This window comes from Rosa chinensis, chromosome 3, assembly GCF_002994745.2.
Source record: "Rosa chinensis cultivar Old Blush chromosome 3, RchiOBHm-V2, whole genome shotgun sequence".
NCBI lineage: Eukaryota > Viridiplantae > Streptophyta > Magnoliopsida > Rosales > Rosaceae > Rosa > Rosa chinensis.
This window is the reverse complement of record NC_037090.1, coordinates 10,585,280-10,605,297: the sequence shown is the minus strand read 5'-3', so window position 1 is coordinate 10,605,297 and position 20,018 is coordinate 10,585,280. Positions and strand designations below refer to the sequence as shown.

The 20,018-nt window shown below is 39.1% G+C and overlaps 3 protein-coding genes across 3 annotated transcripts; all 3 read left to right on the top strand.

Moving 5' to 3' along the window:
* Positions 1-3,967: 3,967 nt before the first annotated feature.
* On the top strand, positions 3,968-4,502 carry LOC112192679 (40S ribosomal protein S25). The gene has a single exon (XM_024332525.2). It carries the CDS (start codon positions 4,030-4,032, stop codon positions 4,354-4,356), a length of 327 nt encoding a protein of 108 aa, XP_024188293.1. The 5' UTR covers positions 3,968-4,029; the 3' UTR covers positions 4,357-4,502.
* A 500-nt stretch (positions 4,503-5,002) lies between these two features.
* On the top strand, positions 5,003-6,237 carry LOC112192678 (probable pyridoxal 5'-phosphate synthase subunit PDX1). The gene has a single exon (XM_024332524.2). The coding sequence runs from the start codon at positions 5,086-5,088 to the stop codon at positions 6,019-6,021; it is 936 nt and encodes a 311-aa protein (XP_024188292.1). The 5' UTR covers positions 5,003-5,085; the 3' UTR covers positions 6,022-6,237.
* Positions 6,238-17,134: 10,897 nt separating this feature from the next.
* Positions 17,135-18,737, top strand: LOC112193561 (E3 ubiquitin-protein ligase Praja-2). The gene is made up of 2 exons (XM_024333751.2): positions 17,135-17,823; positions 18,677-18,737. Exons 1-2 carry the CDS (start codon positions 17,135-17,137, stop codon positions 18,720-18,722), a joined length of 735 nt encoding a protein of 244 aa, XP_024189519.1. The 3' UTR covers positions 18,723-18,737.
* Positions 18,738-20,018: the final 1,281 nt, after the last annotated feature.

Here is a 20,018-nt window from a genome sequence, read left to right as displayed (position 1 = left end):
TATTGCATGTCACTGGGGATTGATGTAGAACATCCAGTTCCCCATGTTCATACCCAAAATGGTCTCGCAGAAGCTGCTATCAAACGACTACAAATGATAGCACGGACATTGGTAATGCACACTAATCTCCCTGTTTCTGCTTGGGGATATGCAATATTACATGCAGCGACGCTAATTCGTCTACGACCCACTGCAACCCAATCTTACTCTGCGTTACAGCTAGTGACTGGGTACGAGCCTAATATCTCGCACTTACGCATTTTTGGGTGTACTATTTATGTGCCTATTACGCCGCCACAGCGTACTAAAATGGGTCCACAACGACGAATAAGCATTTATGTTGGATATGAATCTCCAACTATCGTCCGCTATCTTGAACCCTTGACAGGCGATCTCTTTACCGCTAGATTTGCGGATTGTCACTTTGATGAGACAGTCTTCCCATCATTAGGGGGAGATAAGAACACAAATGTTCAACAGGAACGACAGGAATTGTCGTGGTCTGTCCCCACTATGTCTCATCTCGATCCCCATACCGCACAGTCCGAACTTGAAGTGTGAAGAATAATCGAGCTCCAGAACGTAGCAGACACTCTGCCTGATGCGTTTTCTGATATTGCTAAAGTAACGAGATCACACATACCTGCTGCAAACGTGCCTGCAAGGATTGATGTCCCGAATAATGGACATAACGCCACTCCTTTAACGCTAGGAGATGGCACCATTGCTCAACATGGCAATAATGTGGCATCTATGGCTGTAGGTCCCGCAAGGAAGCGCGGTAGACCGATTGGTTCGAAGGATACTCGCCCTAGAAAAAGAGCGAATGAGGCACAAATAAATCCTTTGATCATCGATACTCAAAATCCGTCCCATGAGAATGTTCCGGATTATGGTTATGTCCAAGAGACATCATTGGGGGACGCCTCAGTGTCAGAACCTATCCATGAGAACATAGAGATCTCTGTAAATTACACTAGTGTACATGGGACGTGGGAAAGAAACTCCATCATCATTGATGATGTATTCGCGTATTCAGTGGCGCGTGAGATTATTGAGACCGATGACATCGAACCACGCTCCGTTGATGAATGTCAACGTAGAGCTGATTGGCCAAAATGGAAAGATGCGATCCAGGCAGAACTTGATTCTCTAACGAAAAGAAAGGTATTTGGCAAAATTGTACCAATACCACCCAACACCAAACCAGTTGGTCACAAATGGGTATTCGTTAGAAAGCGTAATGAGAAAAACGAGATTGTAAGATACAAAGCTCGTCTTGTGGCGCAAGGCTTCTCACAACGCCCTGGAATCGACTACGAGGAGACATACTCTCCCGTAATGGACGTTATTACGTTCCGCTACCTTGTCAGTTTGGTAGTTTCCGAAAAACTGAACATGCAGCTTATGGATGTGGTTACTGCATATCTATATGGGGATCTAGATACAGAGATATACATGAATATTCCAGATGGAATTCAACTACCCAAATCAAGTGGCTCTAATCCACGGAGCGCGTTTGCAATTAGATTGAAACGCTCACTATATGGATTAAAACAATCCGGACGGATGTGGTATAACCGTCTAAGTGACTACTTGATTGGTAAGGGATATGTCAATAACGAACTATGCCCATGTGTGTTCATAAAAAGGACAAGTTCCGGATTTTCAATAGTAGCGGTTTATGTCGATGACATGAACATAATTGGCACCCTTAAAGAGTTAAGGGAAACCGCTGAACACTTGAAATCCGAGTTTGAGATGAAAGATCTTGGGAAAACACGGTTTTGTCTCGGTTTAGAACTTGAGCACCGTAGAGATGGTATCCTGATTCATCAATCAGCTTATACCCAAAAGATGCTTAGGCGTTTCAACACTGACAAAATCAAGCCTTCAAGCACCCCAATGGTCGTCCGTAGTCTTGATCCAAAGAAGGATCCATTTCGTCCAAAAGATGACGATGAAGAAGTGCTAGAGGCAGAAGTGCCCTACCTAAGTGCAATAGGTGCATTATTGTACTTAGCACAATGCACGAGACCAGACATCTCATTCGCTGTGAACTTGCTAGCTAGATATAGCTCTGCGCCAACACGACGCCATTGGACTGGTGTTAAAGATATCTTTCGATACCTAAGTAGTACGATCGATATGGGCTTGTTCTATCCCTACAGAAAGAAGATGGATTCGGACCCATCAAGTGTCAGGAACGCCACACATGGTGGATTGCGTTCCCTCTCCCCATCCCAAAACGATATAAGTGTTTTGGAAGGTTTTGCTGATGCTGGGTACCTCTCTGACCCACACAAAGGTCGCTCCCAAACTGGTTATGTTTTCACCATGGGAAAAACCGCGATATCTTGGAGGTCTACAAAGCAGACCCTAGTCGCTACCTCTTCAAATCATGCAGAGATTATTGCTCTTCACGAAGCAGTTCGTGAATGTATATGGCTTCGATCCATAGTTACGCATGTTCGAAGCAATTGTGGTTTGAAGTCTACCACAGATGAGCCTACGAGCATTTATGAAGATAATGCTGCTTGCATTGAACAAATGAAGCAAGGTTACATCAAAGGCGACAACACCAAACACATATCGCCCAAATTCTTCTACAATCAGCAACAACAGAAGCTCCTCAAGATCAAGGTGAACCAGGTTCGATCTGAGGACAATGTGGCAGACTTGTTCACTAAGTCATTGCCCAAATCCACGTTCGAGAAACATGTGGCAAGAATTGGCTTGCGGAAATTATCTGAACTCCCATGATCGTTGTCATCAGGGGGAGGCACAGACATCAGGGGGAGATGTCTACATGTTCGTCTCAAAAGCGTGAAGGGTGTGTTGTGCTCTTTTTCCCTTTCGACCGAGGTTATTTTTATCCCACTGGGTTTTTGTTACTCGGCAAGGTTTTTAATGAGGCAACAAGAGAAGCACCATGTTATCCAGAAACAAACTCCACACTCAACGCGCGTTGTGCTCTTTTTCTCCTTCGACCAAGGTTGTTTTTCCCACAGGGTTTTATTACTTGGCAAGGTTTTTAACGAGGCAAATTAGAAGCGCACCTCCAAGACAATACTACTGACATGATATATCCAAGGGGGAGTGTTGTAGTAAATAGGTAAAATGTCTATATCATGGAGTATGCACTTAAGAAGTGGAGAATGTGTGGTTTGTATGGAATGCACATTGAGAGGTAGAGAAATTGTGTAGCAAATATACTAATGTATGTAGGGCAAATTTACACTACTTTGTAACCCTATATAAACCCCCTCAATATGAGAAGAAGACTCACCAATTCACTCTTCAGTTTCTCTGAAACAGAAGGGAATTTGAAGACGCCTTTGTGGCTTTGTACTTAAAACCACAGTATAGTCATCACTGCGTTAAGCACGAAAGCCAAAAGGAGTTTTACTTGCATGTGGTCTAGTGCGGTCAAAAGCTACTTTGAACAACTCAAGCACCTAGATTATTATAAGTAATGAACTATGGATGATTATATTTCCCTTCATAGGCATCATGTGGGCTGTGAATCGGATTCTAGGCTAATATGATTGTCATTCGGAAATGAATATTGGATTTATTGTCTTTTAGTACTAAATTTATAACAGATTTACTTTTTTTGAAATGAATAACTAGTCTGTATATTACAATGAGTTAATACAAAATTGTTTATAAATTATATGAAATTGAAATTAGAAGCAAGAGATTCCCATGAATCCAGAATAAAACAAATTTTGTTACTAAAATTTAGGGTAAATTAGAGTTATTGTATATTTTTATGGTTATGTTTGATAAGCAATAGATAGAAATCGATCTCTAATACTCTTTGATATGTGATCTACTATTGTACTCGTTTGACTTGTTCGCATGCTAAACGGGTCATTAACAGTAATAAACTCAAGACAAAACAAATTTAATTTAAGAAATATAACTCTATAGGAAATATAACTTTTTGTGTGGGGCTCCATTCACTCGCGGCTTCAGCCTCCAAGCCCCCCTCACTCTCTGTGCCTCTCTCTCTAATCCGGTTCAATGGCACCGAAGAAGGAGAAGGCACCGCCGCCGTCGTCGAAGCCGGCCAAGTCCGGCGGAGGAAAGCAGAAGAAGAAGAAGTGGAGCAAAGGCAAGCAGAAGGAGAAGGTCAACAACATGGTGCTTTTCGACCAGGCTACTTACGACAAGCTGCTGTCCGAGGCTCCCAAGTTCAAGCTCATCACGCCGTCCATTCTCTCCGATCGTCTCAGGATCAACGGCTCTCTGGCCAGAAGGGCAATCAAGGACTTGATGGCTAGGGGATCCATCAGGATGGTCTCGGCTCACGCCAGCCAGCAGATTTACACCAGGGCCACCAACACCTAGGTCATCTGATTTTGGTTTTTGAGCTGGTTTTGATCTGTTTTGACAGTATGGAGGATTTTATTTAGTGTTAGACTATTTAGAGCTTATTTTCGATTTAGTGTGGGCATTCCGGAGAATTTCGATTTATCTGATGAAGTTACTTTCTATGTAAAAAAAAAAAAAAAAAAAAAAAAAAAAAACTTTTTGTGTGGGAAATAAAAATTCTTTCATATTTCTATTTGTAAATAGAATCATAATAATTACTTGTATCAAAAAAGAAAATAGGATCATAATAATAATAATTAGTTTTTTTTTTTTTTGAGAATAATAATGATAATAATTAGTTAAAAAACAAATTCTTAGATTCGAGGTACACAGTCGCCACACAGTCAGACAGTCTTACCCTTGTGAATTGTGATTTCTATCACCAACGTCTGGAATCCCTATTCCCCACGTAGCAAAACTATGCGGCACATTAAAATGCGTGGCCAGTAGTCAAACCATCTCCCTTGCCCGCGCCCCCACCCTAACCTATCCTGCACCCCCACTCTCCACCGTCCGATCATCTCCCCCTCCTCCCCCACCGTTCCGCCTGACGTCACGTCGTATCCTCCTCTCCTTACTTTAGAACCATTCAAACTCCACCCTATATAAACCCCCACATCCCCATTCCCCCCTCCCAAAAACCCTCGCCACCATTTTTCTCCCCATCTCTCTCTCTCTCTCCCCTCACTTTCTCTCTCTAGAAACATGGCCGGCTCGGGAGTGGTCGCAGTGTACGGCAACGGCGCCATCACTGAGAGCAGCAGCAACAAGTCGGCGTTCGCAGTGAAGGTGGGCCTGGCCCAAATGCTCCGCGGCGGCGTCATCATGGACGTCGTGAACGCCGAGCAGGCCCGGATCGCCGAGGAGGCCGGGGCCTGCGCGGTGATGGCGCTGGAGCGGGTCCCGGCTGACATCCGGGCCCAGGGCGGCGTGGCCCGCATGTCCGACCCGCAGCTCATCAAGGAGATTAAGCAGGCCGTCACCATACCCGTCATGGCCAAGGCCCGGATTGGCCACTTCGTCGAGGCCCAGATTCTCGAGGCCATCGGCGTCGATTACGTCGACGAGAGCGAGGTCCTCACTCTCGCCGACGAGGATAACCACATAAACAAGCACAACTTCCAGATTCCGTTCGTCTGCGGCTGCCGGAACCTCGGCGAGGCGCTCCGGCGGATCCGGGAGGGCGCGGCGATGATCCGGACCAAGGGCGAGGCCGGCACCGGGAACGTCATCGAGGCCGTCAGGCACGTCCGGTCGGTGATGGGGGACATTAGGGTTTTGAGGAACATGGACGACGACGAGGTCTTCACCTTTGCGAAGAAGATCGCGGCGCCGTACGATTTGGTGATGCAGACCAAGCAGCTCGGGAGGCTGCCGGTGGTGCACTTCGCCGCCGGGGGAGTGGCGACGCCAGCCGACGCGGCGCTGATGATGCAGCTGGGGATGGATGGGGTTTTTGTCGGGTCGGGTGTGTTCAAGAGCGGTGACCCGGTGAAGCGGGGCAGGGCGATTGTGCAGGCTGTGACCCATTACAATGACCCGAATATACTCGCTGATGTTAGCTGTGGATTGGGTGAGGCTATGGTTGGGCTCAACTTGAATGATGCCAAGGTCGAAAGGTTTGCGAATCGTTCCGAATAAGTGTGAGCTTTGTTTGTTTGTCACCAAGTTCTTTTTCACATTTTGTTTTTAGTATTACAGTTGATGATGATCATGTTCTAGTAGTGGTGATGGGGGAATAGTGTTGGGTTTGGTGGGTTTTACTAGTTTTACATGTAAAAAAAGAAGAAGGAAAATTATGGTTCTTCCATGTAGCATTTGAATTTGTTGCTAATAATATGAAGTTCTGTTTCTTCATCTGTCTGCTGATTTGATCTCGAATTTGATGTTTCGAACATCGTTTGCACTATCCATGCTTGAAATTTCTGATAACTAGCGTAGCCAGCGAGTTTGGTTCACTTTGTAGCAATTTGTTTGGTTCATTTGTTCTTATCATTATTCTGTGAAGGAAATGCCACACACTTTAGTTTCTCTTATGGGGTTAAGATTTTAGATTTCTTGATGTGGACTCAAATGTATTGTAGGGTAGCAAATTAGTTGACACAAACATATTTAATTGCAGTCATTTTCATTCTATAATGAGGCATTTAGACCACATTTAAATCAACAACCGAGTAGCCCCCCGCACTCCATACTCAACATCGAGTCCAACTATTTCTTCTTCGTAAAATCAAGTTCTGTTTCTTGACCTATATGATAACCGTCTTTACTTACTAACGCGTCGAATAATGTTTGCACTGCGCATCAATCTGTGAAGTATTTGATTATCAAACCAGCTGAGCAGTAAGTTGATTCTAAGAATCACTTTGCAATTTGCAGAAGACCCAATGCACACCAAGAACCACAGTTTCCCACTACACATGGGAAAGGGACCTGTGCACAAAAACCCAATTCCGCTGTTGTTCTTTTGCATCCACTCTAGTCAATTTCTGGGGTTTAGAATTCTGGTGAAGGATAGGACACAGATTTCTATCATAAGATGTGGAGTGTGGAGTATAATATATGGGGCCTTTGATAGCTGACGCTATATGTTGACGCCATCAAAACACATGTAACCCATCTTGACCTCAATAACTCACATCTCAACAATAGTTATTATACAATTTAGATTCTATCATGACACATTAAGACCACATATAGATCATCTCGAGCACCCCCTCCGCCCTCAACATCAAAACCTGGTAGTCATTATCTACACTTTCCAACTTCATTTTTAGCAGAACTCAATTCTCAAAAGACACAAACATAACAAGGAAGTTGAGAATTGAAAGAGAAATCTGTTTATTGCTGACCAATGGCTGTTTTACATTCCGCCGTGCTGCAAATGGCATATTTCATCACACACCTAAAATACACAAAATACATGTTCCTTGAAACTGGACACTGCATCAGTAGAATTCTGTTCATTCCAATTAGGGACATTTCATCAAGCACCAAATATCCACTAACTCATCACTTGAAACTAGACATCGACAGTGGAATACTGGAATCCAAATTGGGCATAAACCCTTGATTCAACTTGTAAAGCCAAGTAGCACACCAAGCGAAGAATCTTTCCCATCAAACCATCCAGGCCAAGTCGTCTTTCATAAGTTCTTGAGCCTCCTCCATTTTTTTGGTAATCTGATATCAGATACTGGAGCCACCTAAGAACGTAGGCTTTACTGGCCAATACAAGTTTTCTTGATGATCTGATATCATTGCTTGACAACCTCGATCGTACATGGAATGATATTTTAACAGCACCTAAAATTAATTGGACTCCGGTGAGAAGATAAGGATCACTGGATATAATTAAACAAGAAAATTTTAAGCTTTTGCGTAGGATGCAGCATCACAAGAAAAGTCGAAACAAGAGAAACAATGGAACAGAAGAGTACGTGTTGTACCTATACAAATGATGAAGCTATTAATAGTAATATACATGTAGATATGCAGCTTACCAAATTAGCATCGCATATCAGCTTGACGGCCTTGACCACTCCAATGCCATTCTAAATGAATGTCGGCAGCACAAACTAGCTATCTGGGTGTGATTCTCATCTGCAATAATTTGAAGTTTTGGATTTGAGAAATCTTAGTCCACTCCTTAGGCTGTCAGGATATTTCTGAGACAAGATGATGAGATGAGTTAAAAGGATCCGGATATTCACCATTAGATATTGAATCGACGGTTCACATTTAAATCCAGGGATGGATAAACAAGGACAATTCCTTGTGCGCCAAGGATCCGGATAAAAGTTAGAATCTAACTGAGGATCTTCTCGATCTGATGGAAAGTAATAACAAAAAGAAAGAATTATTGATGGCTGTGGTTAAACCCTAAACCCTAACGGAAAGTATTCCTCAACATAAATTAGCAGTCGACCGTGAAGGCTGCAGAGATCAAATAGATACTCCCTTACTTCTCCTCTATTCCATCTCTCTCGATTAACTAGGTCAAGACCAAGCATGCCTGATCGATCTTATCATAATCTAGTTTGGTCTCTCATTCTCTAGAGCATTCCAAATCCTTGCGGGATCTGTATTTCTCACCCTCCCCACTTGAATTAGAAAATAGGGTTCCTGAACTTCTATAAATTAGGCCGCGCCGACCATCTTCCTCCCCTCTCCTCCTCTCTCTCGATCTCGATTAGGTCAAGACTAAGCTGTTAGAACTACACTAGTCTAATACTGTAAATCTATCTCAGTAAGAGCACATATAAACAATGTTATATACGTGAACTTTATTTAGGATTGCAATAGTAAACGCATAGTATATTAGGATTGCAGAAACATATCTATCCTAATATATAGATGAACTATTTAGGAGTGGTATACTAGTCGCATCCTAATATAGGACTGAAACTTCATATCTCTCCTTATGTCTGCGATGTATATAAACGGTACAGTATGTAAAGGAGTCTTACACGATGCACTTGAACCATTCATCTTAGTCTTCTCCTGATTCCACCTCCAGTATTCTCTTAGTATGATGGGACTAATTTATGAGAACAGATTGTGTATCAGAAGGGACCAAAACGTTATATATAGCAATGTAATAACAGTTTCTTCCATCAAGAAACTGCCATCACCCTTTAACTGCTATTTCAAATATATAACTTCTTGCAACTGTCCTAATTTGATTTCAAATCAATCCAAACAGATTAGGATAAGTACTTAAACTTATTTTAAATACAAACTCTAACAAATACGTTTACTTAAGTGTATATGCTGTACATACAAGGTTTCTATGTAATGTCTTGTTCATCAGGTTTTCTAACAATCTCCCACTGAACTTGACATTGCTTAGAAATTGATATGTGCATATACATGTATCAGTTAGCTAAATTGTGCACATTCAGTTTGTATTCCCTGTCTGTTCCAAATTCTGTCAATCATGTTTGCTGTAAAGAATCATAGAACAACACAATGAATCAGAGAAAACATTAGCGTTCCATGATCACATTGCAGCAACCAAAATCACATGAATCATCCTTATTACAGCTGTGATGCGCTCAAAAGCAAGCGCGCAATTTAACCCTGAAATATCGTTAGTAGTATAAGCAAATAGGGATCGTTCTATTCCGGGGATTGAGGGTACACCTGTAATTGTGTAACAAATAAAGAAAAGTATTATTTACAAAAATAAAATAAAGAATATAAATATATACAATTGTATAAACAAATAAAGAATTAAAATAATAAAGTATTATTTACAAAAATAAAATAAAGAATAAATATATACAAGTAAACACAAATAAGGGGGGATTAGGATTCTTAAAATTAAAATTAAAATAAATAAAATAAAGAAAACGTAAAAAAACATATATACAAGGGTGGATCGTAAGGAACAAAGATCAAAACCAATTCCATGTAATCAAATTCGATTCAAACCCTATAATTGTTCTTCCAAGTCATGAGAGATGAGTTGATCATGTGAAACATTCGAAAGCAAATGATTTCCCATATTTTACTTTTCAATGCTAATTAACCTAAGCGAAAGCACCTAGATTAATCCTATCAAACATGCAATCAAGCCCTAGAAAGCTAGTCAATCATGACATGTTCAACGCATTAGACATAGAGAAAGGCTATCAACTCAAGTGTACAACTTAGTTATGGAAAAGTCCACCTAATTGCAATCCTCTTCAATTAAATTCGATTCTTGTCCAGAACCTTTACTACTTTTGATTCAAGTTACACAAAACGAAAAGTCGATTTCATGTTCTTAAACCTAGCACCAATTACATGCAAATCCTATAAGTGTCGACCCAAATAAGATAAACATATAAAAGTTTTCTGTAAAGCAAATTTAATCGAACAAACTCACATAAGCAACTTAGAATCACAATTATAGAATTCGAAAACTTTATTTAAACATAGAAATTGGGCTTAAACTTTGCCCTAAACGTTAGGTTAACAAGAAACAAGTTCATACGAAATCAAACAAGGAAACCAAAAAGGTTACAAGGAAAAGGAACGAATTACACCGTGAGTGGAGATGGAGATGGAGAGCTAGATGGTTGGATCTTGAATCTTGGAAGCAAGCCTTCAAGGTGGATGATGGATGATATGATCTTCACGACTCCTTCTTCTTCTTCCTCTCCTTGCTTGAAAATGCAGAAACTTAAAACTAGAGAATGGAGAAGGAAAATGGAAAGGAAATGGAGAGACAAAGAAGATGAGATGGATGAAGGAATTGGTGACTAAGGAAAATGGAGAGGAAATGGTGAGACAAGAAGATGAAATGGATGAAGGAATTTGTGGAGGGAAAATGGAAAGGAAATGGAGAGACAAAGAAGATGGAATGGATGAAGGAATTGGTTTGGGAAAATGGAAAGGAAATGGAGAGACAAAGAAGATGAGATGGATGAAGGAATGTCCTTTGAGAGTGAGAGGAGAAGTGTATTTATAGCCCAAAAAATGATGAATGGAGGGTGGAGATGAACATAAATGAAAGGCTAGATATGTTAGACAAATTTGTAAAAAATATCTTCCCACTTGTTTATCACTTGTTCAACTTGAATTGATTTTCCTCCTCAAGATTTTCCACTTGCTTGCAACTTTGATTTTCCTCCTCAAGATTTTCCACTTGCTTGGAGGTCCTAAAAATATAAACTAATAAGAAAAATAGAAACTTTCCTAAAATGAAAAATGGCAACTTTCCTAAACTGAAAATGGAAACTTACTAAAAATGATAAATAGAAACTACAAAAATATAAACTTTCTACAAATAGGAACTTTCCCAATCAAAGAATGGAAACTTTCCTAAACAGGGTTTTAATAAGGAAATAACGTAAGAAATGTAGGGAAATGCAGTTAAAACGTCGCATTAAAATGCTCCTATCAAGCTGCACTGTAATCAAGCTTAAATTATCATATCATATATGATATAAGCATGCATAATGTCCTACCAAAATTTCTAATCATATAGAACTGAAGCAAATTATATTTCACTCGCCTAATATCATGAATTTGCATATTTGCTGTTTATAAACAACAATCTGAAATTGTACAACTTAATCATGCAAATACACAATGAAGTGAAAACTCAAGAATGTAATAATACTTAACTGATCATTGTCTGAAAATCCATAAATTATAATACACAACAATGAGTGAGATACCATCAGACTTCATCAGGATTGAAACTGTCCAACACTCCCATATTTTTGGTGTGTCTAATAAAATCAGAAACTGCCAAGGCTTTTGTCAAAGGATCAGCCAATTGATCTTTAGTTCCAATCTTCACTACCTCTATCTCCTCATCTCTGACACTTTCTCTCACTGCAAAGTATTTCACATCAATGTTCTTAGAACCTGAAGACCTTTTATTATTCTTTGAAAAGAATACTGCAGATGCATTATCACAGTAGATTGTTATAGGCCTTGACACAGATTCTACAATCTTTAAGTGAGCAATGAAATTCTTCAACCATAGTGCATGCCCAGTAGCTTCAAAGATGGCTATATATTCAGCGTGAAAGGTTGAAGTTGCTGTCAGAGTTTGTTTAGCTGTTTTCCATGAAATTGCTCCTCCAGCCATAACAAATATATAACCTGATGTCGATTTCAAGTCATCTGGATCTGACTTGTACGATGCATCAGTATAAGCTTCCACTTCAAGTTCTTGATCTTCAATTCTTCTGTAAACCAACATGTGACTTTTGGTTTTCTTCAAATACCTCAATATTTTCTTACCAGCCACCCAATGTGCATAACCTGCACTTGACTGATACCTTGATAACATATTCACAGCAAAAGATATATCTGGCCTTGTACACACTTGAGCATACATCAAACTCCCAACCAATCTAGCATATGGCATGTTCTGCATATTCTTCCTCTCTAATGCATTCTTAGGACATTGACCTTTATGCAACTTGTCTCCTTTTGACATTGGTGACTCCCCTAAATTACAATTTTGCATCCCAAATCTCTGAAGTATTTTATCAACATAATTCTTTTGAGACAAGCCTAAAGCATACTGTTTTCTATCCCTTGTTATCTCAATCCCAAGCACATAATGAGCCTCTCCCATATCCTTCATATCAAACTGATTTAAAAGAAAACCCTTTGTTTCTTTTAATAGGCAAACACTACTACTAGCAAGCAAAATATCATCAACATTCAAAATCAACAATATAAAGTCACTCCCACTGGTCTTCAAGTAAATGCACTCATCTAGTTTATTTTCCAGAAAACCAAATTGAGTGATTACTTTGTCAAACTTCAAGTATCATTGTCTTGAAGCCTGTTTAAGACCATATATTGACTTTCTAAGTTTGCATACCTTGCTGTCATCTTCTACAAAACCCTCAGGTTGCAGCATGTATATTTCTTCATATAGATCACCATTCAAAAATGCAGTCTTCACATCCTTCTGATGTAGTTCCAGATCATAATGTGCTACAAGAGCCATGATGACTCTAAATGCATCTTTTGTTGAGACCGGAGAGAAAGTCTCATTGTAGTCTATGCCTTCCTTTTGATTATACCCTTTTGCAACTAGTCTGGCCTTATACCTTTCAATATTCCCATCTGCATTTCTTTTAGTTTTAAAAACCCACTTACAATTAATGGGCTTAAAATCATGAGGCTTGTCCACTAAGATCCACACTCCATTCTGCGACATGCTTTGCAACTCATCTTCCATTGCTGATTTCCACTTCTCACTATTTGAGGATTGCATGGCTTCCTCAACTGAAATTGGATCACCTTCATCTCCCAAATCAGTTTCCTCAATAGTCAAATATAATTTGTATACATCTGGTATGGCTGATTTCTTTTCTCTTGTAGATCTTCTCAAGGTTACAGGCTGTGATGCTTCTGCAATTTCTGTGGTCTGCATTGCTACTGTATTTGCTGCAGCTTGCTCATTATGTTGTGTTGGCATTGTATCATCTGCAATTGGCTCACTTTGTTCACCTGTGATAGTGTTGACATGATCCACAACATCTGCACTTGCTTGTTGTGTTACATTTTCACCCTCTGTACTTGCTGGAACAAGATTCAACGACACTGAATTGTCTAGGACTGAAGTATTACTACAGTCCTGATCTAGGACTGTTGTATTGCTGTGATCCTGATCTAGGATTGATGTATTGCTGCAGTCCTGATCTAGGATGCGAATGTTACTGCAATCCTGATAGACAAACCATTTCTCCATGTCGTCTTCTCCCTGTGATGAACTTTTATCCATTTCTAAATCATTCCTTGCACTGTTATCAAACACCTCATCATAAAATGCAGCTCTGTGAGATTCCATTATTCTTGTTCCCTTTCCAGGACAATAGAACTTGTATCCTTTAGACTTCTCAGAATAGCCAATGAAAAATGCACTGACTGATTGAGAATCCAACTTTCCATCTGCATTGCTGTGAATTCTAGCCTCTGCTTTTCATCCCCACACATGAAAATGATTCAGACTGGGTTTATATCCACACCACAACTCAAATGGAATTTTGTGAACTGCTTTGGTTGGAACTCTGTTACAAATATAATTTGCAGTCTTTAAGGCTTCTCCCCACAGAAATTTTGGAAGTCCAGACCTGAGTATCATGCATCTAACCATGCTCATGAGAGTTCTATTTCTTCTTTCTGAAACTCCATTTTGTTGAGAATTGTATGGAGTTGTATACTGAGCAACTATCCCACATTCTTGCAAAAATAGAGCAAACGGGCCTTTATGTTGCCCTTGTTCTGTATACCTTCCAAAATACTCACCACCTCTGTCAGACCTGACAACTTTGATAACCCTGCCTGTTTGTTTCTCAACCTCAGTTTTATAAATCTTGAAGGTTTCCAAAGCTTGTGATTTTTCAGAAATAAGGTAAACATAACAAAACCTAGAAAAATCATCTATGAAAGTTATAAAATAACAATTTCCACAGATTGTGTTAACAGGAAAAGGACCACAGACATCAGTATGGACTAAATCAAGCAAATTTTCACTCCTTTTTGAACCAAAACTCCTAGAGTTAGTCAATTTACCTTTTAGACAATCTACACAGGTTCCAAAATCTTCAAAACTCAAGGCTGGTAAGATCCCTTGTTTAACAAGTTCTCTTAACCTTTCTTTAGAAATGTGGCCAAGTCTTTTATGCCACAAAAAGGATGAAGAATCACTGAATTTTCTTTTGGAACCAGAAGCTTTATCTAAGAAGAAAATATTCTTGCTGTCATTTTTACCAGAAAACACAGTTTCACAATTGACAAGCCAATACCCATTTAAAATATTTGCTTCACCAAAACACACATAGTCATAATAAAGCAACATTAATTTATTATCACTAGAGAAACTATAACCATTGTTAGCAACAAATTGAGAACCTGATATGAGGTTTCTCTTTATACTAGGAATACAATACACATTATTTAGTTATAATACATAATTATTCCTAAACAACAACTTGACAACTCCTATAGCCTTCACAGCTACTCTTTGACCATTTCCAGAACACACCCTTGTTTCATTCTTATCTGGGATTGTTATCCTTGATAATCCCTGTAAAGAATTCACAACATGAATGGGTGAGCCAGTGTCAAACCACCAAGAGTTATCATGAACAAAATCATTTGACTCAACACTAAAAACAGGTTTTGAAAGAAAAGCACATCTTTTAGTTAGCCAAACTTTGAAACCCTCACAATCTTTCTTAAAGTGGCCAGATTTCTTGCAGAAGAAACACTTCAGGCCACCTGCAGGTTTATTTTTAAACTTAATGTTGTCAGACCTCACAACAGATGTTGAAGTACCAGTTGAAGTGCTTCCTTTGTAGTTGTTGTTGCCAAACCTCTTCTTCTTGAACTTTGAGTGGGACATGAGATTCACTGACACTTATTTTCCCTTCTTTTTAATTTCATCCTCAACTTCCACACAAAGGGAAATCAGTTCATTCACACTCCACATTTCCTTTTGAGTTTTGTAAAGTGTTTTCAGTTGATCATACTCATCTGGTAGTGATTCCAGCAACAAATAAACAAGGAATGGATCTTCAACAGCCATGTTTAGTCCTCTGAGTTTCCTAGCAATGTCAGAACCCTTCAATATATATTCTCTAACACTCCCTTTTCCATTGAACTGCAACCTCATGAGAGATTTCATAAGCTTTCCAGTTTCTGCTTTGTTGGAAACCTTGTATTTTTCTGCAATGGAATTGAAGAACACTTTTGCAAACTCTGAGTCTGGAATACCTCCTATCACATTCTCAGTTATGCTCTTCTTGATCATGATCAGTGCCATCTTATTGTGGTTATACCACTTCTCATATTTTTCTTTGCTTTCCTTGCTTGCATTTGCGGGCAATGCTTCTGGTGGATCTTCTTTCAAAACATGATCATAGTCTAGAACTCCCAGATTCAATTCAATGTCACTTTTCCACTTCTTGAAATTTGAGCCATTCAGCAACTCAATCTGACTTATGCTCATTGGAAAGTGCATTGCTGTATATGAAATTGATCAGTCAAAATCTTCTAGTGTATCATGATACTAGAATAATCTGAATGTCCCAAAACAAATGAAATTCATATATGAATGTCATTTAACTGAAACTCTATGTATATGCAGACAAATGAAACTTTTCTATTTTCAAGACCTGACATCCTTTGTGGAGTACTCATCTCTAATGGTTTCTGAATGTTCATCTATCTAAAATACACAAGACTATGAAACCAAATGTTTGATGTAGATCTCTTTGGAAATCATACTCAAATTTAATTTTAAGTCTCATAATCTCATTCTGATGAAACTGAATACAATGTAATTGCTATTTATTGGCCACTTTGACAACACTTTATTATGCAACATATAATTGAATTCATACTAAATATTTCATCAGCATATTAGATCCTTTGGAATGTTCATTCATGGGACCACTTTGGCAGCACACAACATGATGAATTTCTCAATGAATCAAATATCATAACTTGAAACAAGCATATACATCAATCACTATTTATCAGACATGAATTATATATGTAGATAACTGTATGCGGATTACAACAAAATTCCCAGAAATCGTTTCAAAATAAATTTGTTGAAGTAGCAATAACATGTAACTCATCTAAGCATAGATTGCTCTGATACCAATTGTTAGAACTACACTAGTCTAATGCTGTAAATCTATCTCAGTAAGAGCACATATAAACAATGTTATATACGTGAACTTTATTTAGGATTGCAATAGTAAACGCATAGTATATTAGGATTGCAGAAACATATCTATCCTAATATATAGATGAACTATTTAGGAGTGGTATACTAGTCGCATCCTAATATAGGACTAAAACTTCATATCTCTCCTGATGTCTGCAATGTATATAAACTGTACAGTATGTAAATGAGTCTTACACGATGCACTTGAACCATTCATCTTAGTCTTCTCCTGATTCCACCTCCAGTATTCTCTTAGTATGATGGGACTAATTTATGAGAACAGATTGTGTATCAGAAGGGACCAAAACGTTATATATAGCAATGTAATAACAGTTTCTTCCATCAAGAAACTGCCATCACCCTTTAACTGCTATTTCAAATATATAACTTCTTGCAACTGTCCTAATTTGATTTCAAATCAATCCAAACAGATTAGGATAAGTACTTAAACTTATTTTAAATACAAACTCTAACAAATACGTTTACTTAAGTGTATATGCTGTACATACAAGATTTCTATGTAATGTCTTGTTCATCAGGTTTTCTAACATAAGCATGCCTGTGGTGGAGCCTTACACGGGAATCCATGTGCGGCACTCGGCCGCAGTTTATGCCCCGCGGCCGGTCGGGAGGGAGAGGGAAGAAGAGTTTGCGATCTCAGTCAAGTTCTACAAGCCATGCTATATCCGACGTTCGCTGTCCGATCCACCCCATATTGAACGGAGCCTCATAACACATGTGGTTGTGTTGCTCCCTTTCTCCATGGTCAAGCAAAAACGTCATGAGTCATTTTATAGAGGGATGATGAAGCAGTATCTTTCGGATATAGGTGTCTCTGAAACTCTACATACAGAGATTCTCGATAAGTTGTTCCAGGTGATTGAAGCTGCCGAGACCTACGAGGTGCCTATTCTTTTGGTCATATTCGAGAGTACTGACCGGAGGGATAGTGATGAGATCTTGAGTTTCACTCCTACAGCTGAATCTGCAATCGAGGGTTTGGAGAAAGTGAGACTTGATGCTGCCATTATTGGACAATCACCGATGTGTGCTATATGTTGGAAGGATTTTGCACCCGAAGATGTTGGTCAGCTGATGGTTACTCGCATGCCCTGCTCTCACTGTTATCATGGAGATTGCATTGTCCGCTGGCTGAGCGTTAATCATCTATGTCCCATGTGCCGATACCCGATTCCAGTGGTTGCCTATATGTTATGCCGCTGCCGCTGCCTGTTTGTCAAGAGGTGCTCGCCTCTTGTTTCCTTTGTTTGTCTTTTCAATTACCAATTATCTAGCTGCTACTTTTATTCTGTATTGCTATGTATGTGACATTGGGTTTCTCGGCTTATGGTTAAACTTAATTTGGTTCTTCAGACTTAAATTACTTGGTTGAGTTATTGTTTGATTGTTTTGGTTTGCTATTTTATCATCTTTTACTGGTGGTTCTGTTGGGAGCTATATGCATCTTTCTTGCATAGCATATGTCAACCCTTTTTCATATTACACTACCTAACTCGCTATTGGATCCCCTCCTTCCTAAGGAGTAGCTGCTCGTTTTCTTTATTGTTTTCTCTCTGGTTCTTACCTGTCTTCTCAATTACCAATCAGCTAGCTGCTACTGAAATAAATATCATCATCTTTTATTTTGTCTGTTGGAAGCTATATGTTAGCTTAATCTGTAACAAATCTGGCTTGCCTTTGGTTTTTCAGACTTGCTTGCTTGTTTGACTGCCTAACACATATGATACTTGTTAAATTCAACTAGATTTCGGTTTGCAATTTGTCCTCTTTTAGTAGTGGTTTTGTTGGGAGCTATGCATGTGACAGGGTTTCCTCCCCTCTATTATTGAGTGGAGTCCCAGAGTTTCCTTCCCCTCTATTATCGAGTGGAGTCCCTACTTTTGTTAGCTCAGACTCGTACATCAGTACGTGATATGCTATACAATTCCGCATTAGTTCTTCAGACTTGTTTGCAATTGCGCATTGGTTCTTCAGACTTGCTTGCTTCTTGTCTGCTTTCCGAGCACAAACGGCTCCGATTTAGTTATCATCATTTACTTGTTGGATTTAAACCAGATTGCATTGCTTATTTGCAAGGCCCAAAGGAACAGCCACATATACTGTCCAACATGGCATCAGCTAAACCATCACCAACCATGTTGCACGCTTCCTGTAAATGTGGCTGAGCTCAACCTTTTCCCTAGAACAGTCCTGCAGATGTTTGCACCTGTTAAACATGGCTCCCAAAGGATGAAGGTAAAGTGACAGTACTTACTCTTTGGAGGCACATCATGATATGCTGAGTGAAAAACTTCGTTTACCCCTGTATATTACATGTTCTCTAAACAAGAACATCACTCACTTTACGTTTACGTGTATATCACTTGGGGTTTGGTCCAAGTGGTTTTGGATTCGAATGAGACCAAATATCATCCTCCTTTAGTATATTGCAAGAAATTGAGTGAAGATGTGTTACTCCATGATCCATATTTTACATTACATGTTGCTTTATAATCAACGGTTTATAGATCTTGATAGAAGCGGGGATTCAGGAACGGTACTGTAAATCCAAACTCATATGTCCATACCCTATCCGAACCAATATGTATATGAGCATCCGAAATCTTTCTTATTTGCATATAATCAACAATCTAAATCCATCATTTTACCACAAACTCATCGTCTTTAAAGATCATCTCTACAAAAATTAATACAAACCACAATCATTTACTCTCTTTTTTTTGTTACAAAATCATTTACTCATTTGATTGCACTAAACAAATGACACATTTGGTGAAAGTTAGCAGTGTCACAAACTTATTGAAACGACTTTTCAACAAGGCAACTTTTACGCCAAGCCAAAAATCTTATCCACCACACCATTAAAGCCAAATCCTTGTTATAATCTCCTCAAAAACTCATTTTGTTAGTCACTTTATCATCTTCCAGTAAACAATACCGATGGGTTGTTCTTGTTGGTCTCATGCTCTATGGAGATAGATACATATGAGATTAGTAAGAAGTTAAGCTAAGCTAATGATTAATAAAAGCCATTAAAGAATAGAACGAACTTGGGATTGGGCATGAGCTTGAAATCAACAACAGTGAGGGATAGAGTTCTAGGGAGAGCAAGGACTATTTAGAAGTATATATATGGTGCGCACAACCTCCAATTGATGGCGTGGCAAGGCACCAGCAACATACCTCAGTGATTAAATAGTATCAAAGCTTAAAGCTCATAACCCTTTTTTTTTACTCTTTGCTTTCTTAATAAAATAGTATATAGTAAATTTCACTTCTCGATAATTTTATTTTTGTTTAATGCATGTTGGCCGGTCACTTAGTTCGTTTTTTAGAGTTGGTTTTGATATTTTACTTATTTTTAATATGAATTGTCACAAATATATGAAAATTCTATATGTTTAAAAATATGTGATGT